General features: G+C 41.1%; 1 protein-coding gene across 1 annotated transcript in view; it reads right to left on the bottom strand.

The window, feature by feature from the left end:
* Positions 1 to 13,850: 13,850 nt before the first annotated feature.
* Positions 13,851 to 17,182, bottom strand: part of LOC115201296 (ras-interacting protein 1) — a 51,087-nt gene continuing 47,755 nt past the window's right edge. The window contains exon 17 of the mRNA XM_029764805.1: positions 13,851 to 14,290. Coding sequence (XP_029620665.1) covers positions 14,213 to 14,290 — 78 coding nt within the window. The 3' untranslated portion in view covers positions 13,851 to 14,212. The remainder of the gene's footprint in view (positions 14,291 to 17,182) is intronic.

The raw sequence follows: 17,182 nt of genomic DNA, 5'->3' as shown, positions 1-17,182 counted from the left end.
TATGACGAGTCCGCCCACTCCCTGGCTGTAGCCTAGGTCCCTCCCATCACACACACACACGCGCGCGCGCACACACGGTGGTGGAAAAAGTACTTGCATAAAAGTAAAGATACCTTAATAGAAAATGACTCAAGTAAAAGTCAACCAGTAAAATCTTACTTGAGTAAAAGTCTTAAAATATTTGATTTGAAATATACTTAAGTATGAAAAGTAAAAGGAATTGCTCAAATGTAAAGTAAAATTACAAGTATAAACCATTACAAATTCCTTATATTAAGCAAACCAGACAGCACCATTTTTTATTTATTTTATTGATGGATAGCCAGGGGCACACTCCAACACTCAGACATAATTTACAAACGAAGCATTTGTGTTTAGTGAGTCCACCAGATCAAAGGCAGACCAGGGATGTTCTCTTGATAAGTGTGTGAATTGGACCATTTTCCTGTCAAACAGGGGCGAAAATCTGATATCAACTTTGGAGGGGACAATTACATGAAATTTTCTCAAGAGCAATTCCTGAGGGGGACACCAAAAGTAGTGCTGTAACACATAGCCTACATTGTAATATGGTAAATGTATATTGAGGAACCAAAGAAATAAGATGTTTGCCGTACTCCTAACTACCGGTACCCAAAACTACCCAACTAATCACAACAGCAATACCATTGCCTTTAACAAATCTTAGTTCAGTCACCAGTTTAAGTTGAGAGTGGGGGTATCCATGGCATTTTCCAATTATGTTCCTATTTTACAAGTAAAAAAAATGGAGAACCTTTCATAATGATGCCAAACAAAGACTCAACAAACTTACCTGAGACTCCCTGTCTCTGCCAGTCTGTCCCTGCATATCTGTCCCCAACTCTGCTGTCTTTGTGCCATCTGTTGCCTGCTCTGCCTAATGACATCATTGTGAAACATTTCCATTAGAATTTCATTTCTTTCTTATGAACATTTTATCAACTAGTCTTTGAGATATTAGGCTACTAGGGTTCTTACTTTGCGTTTTGGTGTACTGAAAAATACTCTGATGTCCGTCTTTTATTTTTCTGCCATTTTTCTACCTGGCTGGCTGGCTACACACACACACACACACAGTGTGTAGGTTATTTACAGTAGGAGATGGGCTTCTATCATCTTATCTTTTATCATTCTATTTGGGCTTCGATCTAAAAGGTAGCTAGCAAATGTGAAACGGATTAAAATGACAAGAGTTGACAGCTGTATGTGTTCACCATTTACACAACATATGCTGCAACCTTTTGTAATTTTAATAGTTTGTTTCATATTGGCTGGCTTCCAACAATAGCTGAATTTGCAAAGCTAGCGAGCACCAATTCCGTTTCAGTGGTGTTTGCTATAATCTTTGCTACCCGGGTTAAATAAAGGTGAAATAAAATAAATAAATAAAAGTTCCCTTGCGACAATTTAGCTTTTGTACCGAGACCATTAAACATATTTAAGACAATGGTAGAAGAGAGTGTAGTTCTGTTCAGTTTGGACTTCAGTTTATCGCTAACCTTATCACAGGGACTTTGAAGCACTAATTTACATCGTCTGCATGCTGATCTTGGAATAAATTGACGATATCAAAGATTCCATCTTTGACGAGGCCACATAAATGGAATAGGTACTAGCTAGCTTAATAGTTAATATTTGCACGCTAGCTCTGCATATTCAGCTAGTGTGTGTGCGCGATTGACTGGATTAACCTCACGTCAGTTACGTTCTTTGAGTGCCTTTCAGACAGTAGACACGACCCCTCTGTTACCTTGCCAACTAAGGAACTGGCAGTGGATCAAACCATTGTGAGGCAAAGGGTGGGGGGGTCACAATCTTTTGAAACTTAAAAACGCGCTATTAAGTGTCTATAATCAGCACAATTGCTTTCATTGCGTATTATTAATATTATTTAAATTACATAGTTATGTTTCAGTGATATATTGGGGGGACAAATCATATTTTTCCCAGGATGGGGGGGTCGTGTCCCCCCCGTCCCCCCCGGGATTTCCGCCCCTGCCGTCAAAATGTAATGCGTACTTATGGGTGCCCTGGAAAATGTATGAAGTAAAAAGTACATTATTTTCTTTCAGAATGTAGTGCAGTAAAAGTAAAAGTTGGCAAAAATATAAATAGTAAAGTACAGATACCCCAAAAAACTACTTAAGTAGTACTTGAAAGTATTTTTACTTAAGTACTTTACACCACTGCACATACACACGCACGCATGCACTCTTCTTGATGCAAGATGGCGCCGACAGAGATGGTCGCCTCACTTCAGGTCCTTAGAAAACTATGCAGTTATTTGTTTGTTAATGTATTATTTTATGTATTATTTCTTACATTGTTAGCCCAGGAAATCTTAAGTGTTATTACATACAGCCGGGAAGAACTATTGGATATAAAAGCGATGACGACTTACCATCATTACAACCAGGAATACGTCTTTCCTGAAGGAGATCCTTTGTTCGGACCTCCACCCTGGACATGGGATCTTATCCCAGAGGCCGACCCAAAACAACGAGGTTGCTGCAGGAGAGGCAGGCGGAGCGGCCTACTCGTCAGACTCAGAAGCCGAGCACACCGCTCCCGAGCATATTACTCGCCAATATCCAATCTCTAGATAACAAGGTGGACAAAATTAGGGCACGAGTTGCCTTCCAGAGAGACATCAGAGATTGTAACATTCTCTGTTTCACGGAAACATAGCTCACTCGGGATATGTTGTCAGAGTCGGTACAGCCACCCGGTTTCTTCATGCATCGCGCCGACAGAAACAAACATCTCTTTGGTAAGAAGAAGGGCGAGGGTGTATGACTTATGATTAACGACTCATGGTGTAATCACAACAACATACAGGAACTTAAGTCCTTTTGTTCACCTGACCTAGAATTCCTTACAATCAAATGCCGGCTGCATTATCTTCCAAGAGAATTCTCTTCGATTATAGTCACACCCTTGTATATCCCGTGTATTTTAACAAAGCTAACCTGAGAACGAGACTTCCTAAATTCTATTAGCATATGGAATGCGCGACACGGGCTGCTAGCATTCTAGATCATTGCTACTCTAACTTCCACGCTGCATACAAAGCCTTTCCGTGCTTCTACACCTCCATTGCTTGCTGCTTGGGGTTTTAGGCTGGGTTTCTGTACAGCACTTTGAGATATCAGCTGATGTAAGAAGGGCTATATAAATACATTTGATTTGATTTGATTTCCCCGCCCTGCCTTTGGCAAATCTGACCATGACTCAATTTTGTTGCTCTCGGCCTATAGACTGAAACTAAAACAGGAAATGCCCGTGCTCAAGTCCGTCCAACGCTGGTCTGACCAATCTGATTCCACGCTTCATGATTGCTTCGATCACGTGGACTGGGATATGTTCCGGACAGCCTCAGACAACAACGTTGATGAATGCGCTGACTCGGTGAGTGAGTTTATAATTTGTAAATTTTTTGGTATTTAATGACTACATCTTACCAGTCATCCAACATATTCCCATTCAGAGCGACACACAGAAGCATCCAGGTTCAATGCCCTGCTCAAGGGCACTTTGACAAATAAGGAGATGCATTCTGTCTCCTAGATATGAACGTACTTTGGTGCGAAAAGTGCAAATCAATCCCAGAACAGCAGCAAAGGACCTTGTGAAGATGCTGGAGGAAACAGGTACAAAAGTATCTATATCCACAGTAAAACTAGTCCTATATCGACATAACTTGAAAGGCCGCTCAGCAAGGAAGAAGCCACTGCTCCAAAACCGCCATAAAAAAGCCAGACTACGGTTTGCAAATGCACATGGGGACAAAGCTTCGTACTTTCTGGAGAAATGTCCTCCGGTCTGATGAAACAAAAATAGAACTGTTTGGCCATAATGAACATTGTTATGTTTGGAGGAAAAAGGGGGATGCTTGCAAGGCGAAGAACACCATTCCACCTGTGAAGCATGGTGTCACAGGTTCCAACGAGAGTGGCGCCCCTCCTCGGTCGGGCGGCGCTCGGCGGTCGTCGTCGCCGGCCTATTAGCTGCCACCGATCGTTGTTTCTGTGTCGTTTAGTTTTGTCTGTCTGTTCCGCACCTGTTTTGTGTATGTCATTAGTGGGGACTTATTTAATGTGTGTTTTCAGTTGGGATTTTGTGCGGGATTGTTTATTGTCTACGTTGTGTTACCGACAGTTTTGTCGAGGGATTTACCAGGCTGCGCTACTTGCCTTTTTGCGCCTTGGAATTATATTTTGTGTTTTATGGGCGCAGTTAAAAATACGTGAACTTTGTATAGCGCCCTGTGCTTTTTGGCGTTTGTGTGTGTCAGTTGTATTAAAAGACACTCACCTCCAGCACCTCTGTCTCCTGCATTTGATTCCGCCTATCCGCCAGTCCAAATCAGACGTGACACATGGGGGTGGCAGCATCATGTTGTGGGGGTGCTTTGCTGTTGGAGGGACTGGTGCACTTCACAAAATAGATGGCACCATGAGAAGGAAAATTATGTGGATATATTGAAGCAACATCTCAAGACATCAGTCAGGAAGTTAAAGCTTGGTCGCAAATGGGTCTTCCAAATGGACAATGACCCCAAGCATACTTCCAAAGTTGTGACAAAATGGCTTAAGGACAACAAAGTTAAGGTATTGGAGTGGCCATCACAAAGCCCTGACTTCAATCCTATAGAAAATATGTGGGCAGAACTGAAAAAGCATGTGCGAGCAAGGAGGCCTACAAACCTGACTCAGTTACACCAGCTCTGTCAGGAGGAATGAGCCAAAATTCACCCAACTTATTGTGGGAAGCTTGTGGAAGGCTACTTGAAATGTTTGACCCAAGTTAAATAATTTAAAGGCAATGCTACTAAATGCTAATTGAGTGTATGTTAACTTCTGACCCACTGGGAATGTGACGAAATAAATAAAAGCTGAAATAAATCATTCTCTCTACTATTATTCTGACATTTGACATTCTTAAAATAAAGTGGTGATCCTAATTGACCTAAGACAGGGAATTTTTACTAGGATTAAATGTCAAGAATTGTGAAAAACTGAGTTTAAACGTATTTGGCTAAGGTGTATGTAAACTTCCAACTTCAACTGTATGTAAGAATGCTGTTCATTGTCTACAGCTCAGCATTTAATACCATAGTTGTGGAGGGCTACAATATTTTTTCTGAGGTCTTGGCTGATTTCTTTTGATTTTGCCATGATGTCAAGCAAAGAGGCACTGAGTTTGAAGGTAGGCCTTGAAATACATCCACAGCTACACCTCCAATTGACTCAAATTATGTCAATTAGTCTATCAGAAGCTTCTAAAGCCATGCAATCATTTTCTGGAATTTTCCAAGCTGTTTAAAGGCAGAGTCAACTTAGTGTATGTACACTTCTGACGCACTGGAATTGTGATACAGTGAATTATAAGTTAAATAATCTGTCTGTAAACAATTGTTGGAAAAATTACTTGTGTCATGCACAAAGTAGATGTCCTAACCGACTTGCCAAAACTATAGTTTGTTAACAAGAAATTTGTGGAGTGGTTGAAAAACGAGTTTCAATGACTCAACTGTACACACATAGGCTATGAAAGAGGTGAACGTCTCTTATTATGTCTCTTTGAAAATGTTGTGTAATGTTCTGCCTTGTCCTATATTATTGTACAGTAGCTATGTCCTCTCCATTGCTAGTGTTTGAAGAGGCTTGTATTCCAGGAAATACCTACAGTAGGCTATTGACATCAAAGGAACAGTTTCTCAGAACACTTGTGTGTTGGACCCCACAAATACATTTAAGTCATGCTCTTATCGAGAGCAATTAGGTTGCTTAAGGGCACATCAACAGATTTTTCACCTAGTCGGTTCAGGGATTCACACCAGCAACCTGTCGGTTACTGGCCCAACAGTCTTAACCGCTAGGCTACCTGCCACAGCTAAAAGCGAAATGTTACGAGCTAAATGTCATCATGGTGTCAGCTAATGGGAATCCAAATAAATCGAATCCCAAAATTCACATTGTAAACACACTATATCCAGGCCATGAAAACCCAACCTTGGTGAATTTGTTTTATATAAAACAGTAGAGTTGGGTAGGCCTTCATGAGCTGCGCTGGAGGTCATTAAATAATGTGCTCGCCCCAAGGCTATTCTTCATTATTTGACACACGTTATGTATGAGAGATGAGTAATATAGGACTACAATTGGAGAAGGCACTCTCCATGGCATTCAATTACAGTTATGTACAGTAGGATGGTATAATTCTTATACCCCCTCAGGCAGCCAATGTTCTTCCTTTTCCCCTGTTAGTATCAGAAAGTGCTATAGATTTACACTCCTGTCCAGTTGGTGGTGGGAATGCACCTTTTTGGTTGCCAACCGCCATTTAAAAATCACAGAAGAAGAATGTTCTAGATCTGGAGGTGAATGAATATTGCATTTCTGACATGGAACTTCCCCAAGAAGATGGAAAAATTATTATGAGATGGAGTTACGTCGGGATGCCACCGGGCCGCTAGCAAAGCTGGGAGAAGAGGAATATTGGGCCAGGGACACGGAAAGGTGGATTTCGGGGGAGGAATGGAGGAGGAAGAAGAGGTCGATGAGAATGAGGAAAGCAGAGTTTGAATTTCATGAAGATTTCGATAAAAAGGGAGATGGTGTGCCGAAGAAGACTGGGGTCAAGTAAAAACAGAGTGAGATGTCTGCCAGACTGAGTTCTGGAGGTGAAATGGAAGTGAATGAAGGAGATTTTAAGTGAGGTGTAAGTTGTGGTGAGGAGCTTGGAGCCCGAGCCTTGCATCGATGGACGTGGTTAAGATTAAGATGAGATTGACCCAGTGGGAGTTAGATTCTTGGAGAAAATGGATCCAAGCCTTTTGGCTGATCCATATGTGGTATCAGGTTGGATGAAAAAGATGAGTGCTGTTGAGCCGATGAAGCTGGACTAGTGGACTTGTGAAGTTTGTTGTGTACATTCTGCCCTGAGGGTGTGGGCGCGGGCGCTCCGTGCGACACAACATGGGGCAAGATCTGTATCTGGCTTTGCTCTTAGGAACAGGGCATCATTGAAGGGAGTGATTTCTAGGGTAGTGTTAAGTGTGGAGGTGGAACAATTGATGTTGAAGATTCCTAGTGTTTGTGCAGATTCCTGTTGTTTGGTGCGACGCAGACCCGGTGGGGAGCGTGGTGAAACAGAGGTGACACATTCTGTTCTTTTGATCTTTAATCAGAGTCTTTACCAACAAAGTCATGTTAGGATATATAAGTTATCCTGTTTCAGTGGGAAAAGTGGTGTGTTAACTGTAGGGGTGCCCATGTTCCTGTGGATCGGAGGTGTCTGGTGTGAGAGAGGCAGGTTGTGGTGGCCAGGGTCAGAGATGCGCAGAAGGTGTCGTATGTTGAGGCAGTGAAGAAAGTTGAGGAGGATGGATCACAGGTGAGGGATTCTGAGAGGATCACTGTGAGTAGTAGATCTGTGCCAGCACAAACGGATAGGTTGGCTTCTTAACGTTCATAGCAATGGTTATCAGCTGTACTGCAGAGATGGAACATGAGTCACAGAAAATAGATGTAGTGGTGCCAGCTGCAGAGAAGTACTTGGTTGTACAAGATTTGACTTTAGAAGAGTTACAGGATGTGCTGAGTGGTGGTGTCCTGTCCTCCCAGAACGTTGGCCTGGTGTAGGATGAGAGAGTTAAAATAGTGGAATAGGGTGGTGGGTTTTAATGAGTGTAGGGTTAGTTATCACAAAGTATAATGGATTTATACTATAGTCCAGTTGGGGGCGGTAATGCAACATATTGGATGCCAACCGCCATTAACCAACGAAGAAGAGGTTCAATGTTTCCGGGCTGCCGCCCACAGGAAGAGATGCAGTCCAGAGGCCTGGTGGATAGTCGTTGACACTAGAGCTTATAGCTGAAATGTTTGAGAGCACATGGCAAATGGACTTTGTGCTGTATTACTAAATCTGTGAAAATATGGATACCTGCCTGTTTGCCTGCGTCACTGTCTGTGCCCCCTTTGTTTCTTCATGTTGTATGTGTGTCTGATGATTTTAAAAGTTCATATTCTGTTAACTCACACCCAAATAATGTTGTTGACTCATCCTATACTCATATTGTGGCCAAAGCCTAAATAAATAAAAAATCCCCACCTCAACTTGTATCTTGAACATACGTACCATTTAAAAATGCTTGCTATTTAAAATCAGCTGTCTACTCACATTAATATTTTTATATGACCGGTATACGTCCGCACCATTCTGTTGTTGAGGTACGCCCACACCATTCTGTTGTTGAGGTACGCCCACACCATTCTGTTGTTGAGGTACGCCCACACCATTCTGTTGTTGAGGTAGCCCCCACCCCATTCTGTTTTTGAGGTATGCCCACACCATTCTGTTGTTGAGGTACGCCCACACCATTCTGTTGTTGAGGTATGCCCACACCATTCCAACACAGAAAAGCTGCTTTTTAACATGCTCAGTTACTATTTTTTGGCCAACAGGAACACCCCTGCCCTGGCCCTTTGCAACCTATGCTACCATTGCTAAAAAATAAATCCAGGGGGAACACTGCAGTTCTGCTCTAATATATTGGGACTCTTGCGTGATTCTACATTTAAAAAAAAAGTATTCTCAAATAAGTTTCAATTGAAAAACGTTTGATGTTCACACGTGTATTGTTTGATTTACTGGGGCATTCACATGCTCGTGGGAAGTTGAAAACTGAGAAGTGGGAAGTCCTGTAAGCCTTCGTCATGTGGAAGGGCCAACTAGTCACAGCCTTGTCTGGCATGAACTTATTAACTTTTTGTATGGGTGGGTGTATGATGGGGTGTTATTCTATGTACAGTATGTTCTGTCAATTGAAACTGCATTTATGTGGACGCAGCAGCACTCTCTATTGTCCAAGTCAAATTTCCCTTAAGGGACAATAAAGAGTATCGTAAGTCATACATCCAACAAGATTGTGTTCAAGTGCTTTTGAAGTCAGACATTTTTTAGCAAGCTTGATAAGCTAGCAAACATTGCTAATAATAAAGTTAGCTAGCTTTCTACAATATCCATATTGATAAGGTGGTAATTGTCAAAAACTGATTTGTTGTCATCTTTTTGTTGAAAAGGTAAACGGTCAGTGTGAAATGTCACAACTAGGCAACTTGTGTAACAGAGTTTCCCATTTGTGATTACTGGGGCGTTCATGTGCTCGTCAGAACTTCTTATTTCTGTGTTGAAATTAAAGTAAGTTATTTGCGTAGAGCTTCCTATTGGTTGATTTTGATTGTTTCCAAGTCTTTCTACAATCAGCTTCGGAACTTTCAGAGTTTCCTCGTGCTGACATGTCATGAATGCAGGGTCGTTGAATGAAACTTTCCAGTTGGAACTACGAAGTTCTGATAACTCCGATAGCATGTGAATGTCCCATAAAACTGCATAATGGCACCAAGAAAAAAAAATCTACATTGAAATTGAGATTTTTCTTTTTAAAGTAAAAAAATGCCCTGGACTAAATGATTGTAAATTATTATAAACTCAGCAAAAAAAAGAAACAGCCCTTTTTCAGGACCCTGTCTTTCAAAGATAATTCGTAAAAATCAAAATAACTTCACAGATCTTCATTGTAAAAGGGGTTAAACACTGTTTCCCATGCTTGTTCAATGAACCATAAACAATGAATGAACATGCACCTGTTGAACGGTCGTTAAGACACTAACAGATTACAGACGATAGGCAATTAAGGTCACAGTTATGAAAACTTAGGACACTAAAGAGACCTTTCTACTGACTCTGAAAAACACATAAAGAAAGATGCCCAAGATCCCTGCTCATCTGCGTGAATGTGCCTTAGGCATGCTGCAAGGAGGCATGAGAACTGCAGATGTGGCCAGGGCAATAAATTGCAATGTACGTACTGTGAGACGCCTAGGACAGCGCTACAGGGAAACAGGACGGACAGCTGATCATCCTCGCAGTGGCAGACCACGTGTAACAACACCTGCACAGGATGTTGGACAGGTACAGGATGGCAACACCTGCGGGACAGGTACAGGATGGCAACAACAACTGCCACGAGTTACACCAGGAACGCACAATCCCTCCATCAGTGCTCAGTGCTCAGACTGTCCACAATAGGCTGAGAGAGGCTGGCCAGAGGGATTGTAGGCCTGTTGTAAGGCAGGTCCTCACCAGACATCACCGGCAACAACGTCGCTGGACCAGACAGGACTGGCAAAAAGTGCTCTTCACTGACGAGTCGCGGTTTTGTCTCACCAGGGGTGATGGTCATATTCGCGTTTATCGTCGAAGGAATGAGCGTTACACCGAGGCCTGTACTCTGGAGCAGGATCGATTTGGAGGTGGAGGGTCTGTCATGGTCTGGGGCAGTGTGTCACAGCATCATCGGACTGAGCTTGTTGTCATTGCAGGCAATCTCAACGCTGTGCGTTACAGGGAAGACATCCTCCTCCCTCATGTGGTATCCTTCCTGCAGGCTCATCCTGACATGACCCTCCAGCATCACAATGCCACCAGCCGTACTGCTTGTTCTGTGCGTGATTTCCTGCAAGACAGGAATGTCAGTGTTCTGCCATGGCCAGCGAAGAGCCCGGATCTCAATCCCATTGAGTACGTCTGGGACCTGTGTGATCAGAGGGTGAGGGCTAGGGCCATTCTCCCCAGAAATGTCCGGGAACTTGCAGGTGCCTTGGTGGAAGAGAGGGGTAACATCTCACAGCAGGAACTGGCAAATCTGGTGCAGTCCATGAGGAGGAGATGCACTGCAGTACTTAATGCAGCTGGTGGCCACACCAGATACTGACTGTTACTTTTGATTTTGACCCCCCCTTTGTTCAAGGACACATTATTCCATTTCTGTTAGTCACATGTCTGTGGAACTTGTTCAGTTTATGTCTCAGTTGTTGAATTGTATGTTCATACAAATATTTAAACATGTTAAGTATGCTAAAAATAAACACAGTTGACAGTGAGAGGACGTTTCTTTTTTTGCTGAGTTTACAAACAAATGCCTGATTCCACTCAGCACTACTGAGGGAATGATGCTGTTACCTTAATGGAAAGCCAAGCATCTCTACAGACTCCAGGAAGAAACCAAGGGCAGTTGATGCTTTGTTGTTGGTTGCTGCACTGTGTACATGATCTACATGATATCATTATGAAACTGATTGTGTAATACAAAAGAATAAACACATGTATACAATAACAGCTGGGCTGTTGTATAATTCAAACCCATTTTGAATAGAAAGCATTGGATTATCCACATTGAGTCAGACAAACATTACAAACTTCAAATACCATGGGAGATCAATCAGTTACCTTTCTTGAGAAGCCACCAAATATTACAAAGCCATATCTGTTGAAAGACCGTTTGACAGTTTTGTATACTTGCCAAAGCAGCAATCTTGCGGTAAAATACAACAGAGGCAGCATTGTATGGGCTATGAGTTATATGACTAAACGTGCACCCCTGAGCTGAAGGGGGTCTTAGCTTACCTGATCAACTTGTGGTTGGTGTTTACATGTATGAGGGAAAGAGGACCCCGAACAGAGTATGTTCTTCTGACAACACATCCAAGTCGTGCCATTCTTTCTTGTACTCCTGCAGCAGACACGATGCACTGAGTCCCACACTCAGGCTGCAGCATCGACACGATGCACTGAGTCCCACACTCAGGCTGCAGCATCGACACGATGCACTGAGTCCCACACTCGGATTCACTGGACTCGATGACCCAGTGCTCTCAGACGTTCTCTCACCATCCTAATTGTGGTGAACTTGTCTTGATTGTGTCCACCAGATTGTCCAGCTCCTTGTCTATCATTTGGCTGTATGTTCCCCTCACCATGATACCATATTCCTGCATTGGTGAGTTTGTGTTGAGATGCCAAGCAGTTGCAAGGTACAGGCAGATCCATTTCAATCAGCTGTCAAAGGTGCTGTTCTGACAATCAGTTTTGGATGTCCCATTTCGCCATCCAACTCAACAACAATGGATGGGGCACGTTTCTTCAATTTCAGCATTGACTAGACTATACAGGTTGAAGAGACCCTGCACTACCTTTTGAGGCAAGTCTACTTGATTTGCTAGTGAGCTGATAAATATAAGAAAATTTAAAAAAAAGAGTAATTATGTCAACCAAACAGCTGGTATCAGGCAAGATTTGGTCTAGACTTCAGGTATTGGAATAACTATTTAGGGTTGTCACTTCTCTCTCACACACAAATCTTTCACTACGGCTGGCAATGGCTAGCTGTAACGTCTTGTGACTCCTTCCATTTTACACTTTTTTTATTTTACCTTTATTTAACTAGGCAAGTCAGTTAAGAACATTCTTATTTACAACGATGGTCTTGGAACAGTGGGTTAACTGCCTTGTTCAGGGGCAGAACGACAGTTTTTGCCTTGGCAGCTCGGGGATTCGATCTAGCAACCTTTTGGTTTCTAGATCAAAGGCTACCTGCCACCCCGTGACTGCTCTAACCACTAGGCTACCTGCCGCCCCGTGACTGACTTCAAAATTGTCAGTCACGGGTCAATAATGAACGGATATTAGAAGCATGTCTATCTAATACATTTAATGACAAACCATCTAACTACTTAGATAAACATATGAATTACCTGTTGCACAACATTCGGCGCAGGTAAATGGTTTGCCATGTTCAGAACATGCAGGCACAGGGGGGAAGATTTGGTGCGTAGTGGTGATGTCAGACCGTCTACTTAAGTAGGCAATAGAAAAAAAGCCTGTATCATTTATTTGTCTTTTATTTTTATTAACAACAAATCAATACAGGAAGTACATGTGGGAACACAAGTATATATAAATAATATACAAAGGATAATTGGGCTAGGGGGTACAATATCACATTACACAAGGACCTTAAGGGACATACATACACTTAGAATTCTAACAGCTTTTTTGTTAGCAGAGTATTTAATTGTCTTAAAATATAGTTCAATTTCTTTTTGTAAGGTAAGAAAATGTGGTGTATTGTTTGTAAATTTACATTTGTGAATATGACATTTGGCCAAAAGAATAATGAAATGAATTACATAAAATTGTTTCAGTTTATTTCTATCGTAGGTAAATAATCCAAGCAGTACATCTCTCCACAATAGTGTAAAATCTTCATAAATGTGTTCAATTTATAAGAGGCAGAGATTAGAAAGGACTGTAGAACAATAAACCTTTATAATGAATATATATATTGTTAATCTGTAGTCTAGGACCCCATAAATGTAAGGAGGGAGGGGTCTTATAACCCCTTCTATTAATACAACATAAGCATAATCAATTATTATAATACATCAAACATTTGGTACAGTCTGTCGTGTCTTTGGCTATGCCGGATTAAGTGATATGACATGCTATTCAATAAAATAATTTCTCTGTAATTCATATTACCTGATTAAGCTAAGCAGGTGAATTTAACTAGAAAGTTGGGGCACCACAAAATAATGTTTATAGAGCTGTTATCTTCCGAATAAACTCTTAAAGACCTAGTAATCTTTTACATCAATAGCAGTCAATATTTAATCGTCACTTTATTCAATCTCATCTGAAAGTTGTAAATTCTTGGTTATCTTCACGAACCCTGGCTAACAAGTTGAATTAACAATACAAAATTTGGTTTAATTATTTATTTACTAAATACCTAAATAATCACACAATTACATCTACACAGAATGGATCATACATTGATTACAAATTATGTCATAAAGAAAACGTCCCTGGTGGACGGAACAGATATGACAGCTGGTTACACAAAGAGAGGGGGGTTGGGTTTGAGTGAAAGAGCGGGAAGACTGAGTAACAAAGGGAGAAGCTATGCTATCGTAAATACAGTATCTTATGCATTCTAAATTACCGCCCATTTGAAAAGGAAAATGCAATAAATATTTACTCTGAGCTGTGCTTCGGTAGATTGTCTGTAGATGGGAGGCCGGGTGGTCCAGCATGGATCTCTGGTCCTCTGAAGACTGTGTAGTGGTGAACTGGAGCGTGGTAGAATGGATACTCTGTCCGTCCTCTCCTAGCCCACGTTTAGCGGGCGGAGGGGGTAGCACTTCTTTAGTGAATAAGAGTTCAAAGTTCATACCAAGTTGCCATACTTTATGCTCATGCTATATTCTGGCTGGTATAGTCGAAATTCATCCTTCCGGCATGTAGGTCGTCACCTTCACATTGAAATTCGATGCCAATTGCGTTAGGTTCTTGCTGATGTTGGCTTAGTTCTGTAGGTGGTCTTTGTCCTTTCAACGTGGGGATGGTAAGTCCTCACGTCCTTGGAACAGAAAGATACATTTTCGTCAAGGGGCTTATATAGGATTGGGAGACAGGGCTGTGTTTCATAGTTTACAACCCATATCTGTTCACTTGGGCGGGGCCTCTGAGTGAGCAGAGTGGTGTTCTTCTGACAAACCGTTCTCTCATTAAGAAGCTAAAAATTACATTTCATCTTTTCACAAATAGTTTCATATTTAAACATTTAAATTGCACAACAATTCCATGTGAATCTGATAACTAGAATGTGTAGATTTTCCAAGATACAGTTTATGTTGTCCTATCATCAGTAATCATGTCTCAGACACCAACTGAACTGACATCATATTCATTAAGTCCCAATGCATATTTTCAACTAGTTGGATTACCGAAATATGGTTCCGTTTCCCATCATTTGATGTCACCAGACTCTCTATGTTAACAAAGGGATTTTCAATACTCACATCGGTAGAGTAGAGAGAGGAAAAAGGGGAAAGGTATTTATGGGGGTCATGAACCTCCCCCAACAGGCCAGCATCATGACAAGCTCCTATCATGACCCCAAGGTGAACCAGACAGTGGCAACATCCAAACTTTTTTGTAACAGATATTATCAATCAAACCATTCCAATAATGCATGACATAAGGAATAGATACAACATCCTGGTGAAACAAGGTTCGTATCGCTCTGTTGTTGAATGGACCAAAAGAGAAACAAATCTTTCCTACTGATGAGTCAACAGGGTTAATGGAAGGTAGGCTCTGAGGGTCAGGTCTTGACAGGTTCCTGAATAATAAATAAACACCTGAGGGAATGGCATCTAAAACAATTGCAAAATCTTTAGGTGTTACAGGGACCTTGTAAAGTAATTCCTTATAACTAAGTAAAAAACCATCTGCATTTACAAGTTGGCTCACCAATAGGATATTATTTACCAGTTGGCTCACCAATAGGATATTATTTCGGAACCAATATTCTAAAAACAAAGAAGTATTTTTATACAATATATCCTGAATATTCCGTATATAATATCTGTATGGAGAAAAGTTATGCTTATAAATGAAGGACCATGACAAGAACCTGCCGATGAAAAGCAGAAAGTTTCACTGGAACTTTGTCAATATTATAATTGCAAACCAACATGACGTTAAGGCCACCAAAAGTAGAGAAGACATGATGGGGAATAAAATTCCACATAGAAGTGCGTCTATTTTGGAAATGTTTTATCCAATTGATCTTAAAAGTGTTATTTAAGGTAGTAAAGTCCAGAAAATTCAGCCCACCATACTCATAAGTGTTCTTTACAACAGTTTTCCTAATGTAATGGGTACGGTTTCTCCACAGAAAGTTTAAAAGCATCTGGTCTATCTCCTTGCATATTTTACCGTCAAGATATAATGATAGAGCGCCTTATGTTAGCCTAGAGATACCGTCAGCCTTGGTTATTAGGACTCTTCCTTTTAAAGATAAGTCCCTCTGTAGCCATTGCTTTAGCTTCTTCTGGGTTTTTTAATAAGAGGGTTAAAATGTAGTAAGCCTCTAGACTTCTGATCCTTAGTAATGGTTATGCCTAAATATGTCATTTCTTCTTTTACTGGAATACCATAATATGAAGGTGTCACACAATCTTTGACAGCCATGAGTTCACATTTATTAATGTTAAGATATAGACCAGACACTTTGGAAAAGGATTGTATCACATTGATCGATATCGGAATTTGGTTAGAAATCTTTCAGAAAAAGTGTAGTATTGTCAGCCAGCTGGCTTATAATAATTTCTTTACCAGCTATGGAAATACCTTGTACAGGACTATCATTTAAAGAACTTGTAAGAAGTTGGGTGATTAATAAAAACAGATACGGGGAGATAGGACAACCTTGCCTAATTCCTCGCTTTAACTCAAATCTCGGTGAGGTGCCATACTTCAATTTGATAAAGCTGTTACCAATTGTATGGAGTCTTAAAAGCCTTATAGAAAAAAATCCCAAAGCCAAATTTCTCAAGGGAGTGTAAGAGGAACTGATGCTCTACTGTGTCAAATGCTTTATAAAAATCTAAAAATAATATGAAGCTATCCTCTGTTATTAGGTCTGAGTAGTCAAGTATGTCTAATACTAGTCTGATATTGTTAGAAATATGTACAGTTGAAGTCGGAAGTTTACATACACTAAGGTTGGAGTCATTAAAACTCGTTTTCAACCACTCCACAAATTTCTTGTTAACAAACTATAGTTTTGGCAAGTCAGTTAGGACATCTATTTTGTGCATGATGTCATGGCTTTGATGTCATGGCTTTAGAAGCTTCTGCTAATTGACATCATTTGAGTCATTTGGAGGTGTACCTGTGGATGTATTTCAAGGCCTTCCTTCAAACTCAGTGCCTCTTTGCTTGACATGGGAAAATCAAAAGAAATCAGCCAAGATCTCAGAAAAAAATGGTAGACCTCCACAAGTCTGGTTCATCCTTGGGAGCAATTTCCAAACGCCTGAAGGTACCACGTTGATCTGTACAAACAATAGTACGCAAGTATAAACACCATGGGACCAAGCAACCGTCATACCGCTCAGAAAGGTGACGCGTTCTGTCTCCTAGATATGAACGTACTTTGGTGCGAAAAGTGCAAATCAATCCCAGAACAACAGCAAAGGACCTTGTGAAGATGCTGGAGGAAAAAGGTACAAAAGTATCTATATCCACAGTAAAACTAGTCCTATATCGACATAACTTGAAAGGCCGCTCAGCAAGGAAGAAGCCACTGCTCCAAAACCGCCATAAAAAAGCCAGACTACGGTTTGCAAATGCACATGGGGACAAAGCTTCGTACTTTCTGGAGAAATGTCCTCCGGTCTGATGAAACAAAAATAGAATTGTTTGGCCATAATGAACATTGTTATGTTTGGAGGAAAAAGGG

This window comes from Salmo trutta, chromosome 10 (assembly GCF_901001165.1).
Source record: "Salmo trutta chromosome 10, fSalTru1.1, whole genome shotgun sequence".
Lineage (NCBI taxonomy): Eukaryota > Metazoa > Chordata > Actinopteri > Salmoniformes > Salmonidae > Salmo > Salmo trutta.
The sequence above is the reverse complement of the archived record's forward strand: the minus strand, read 5'-3'. Positions and strand labels throughout refer to the sequence as shown.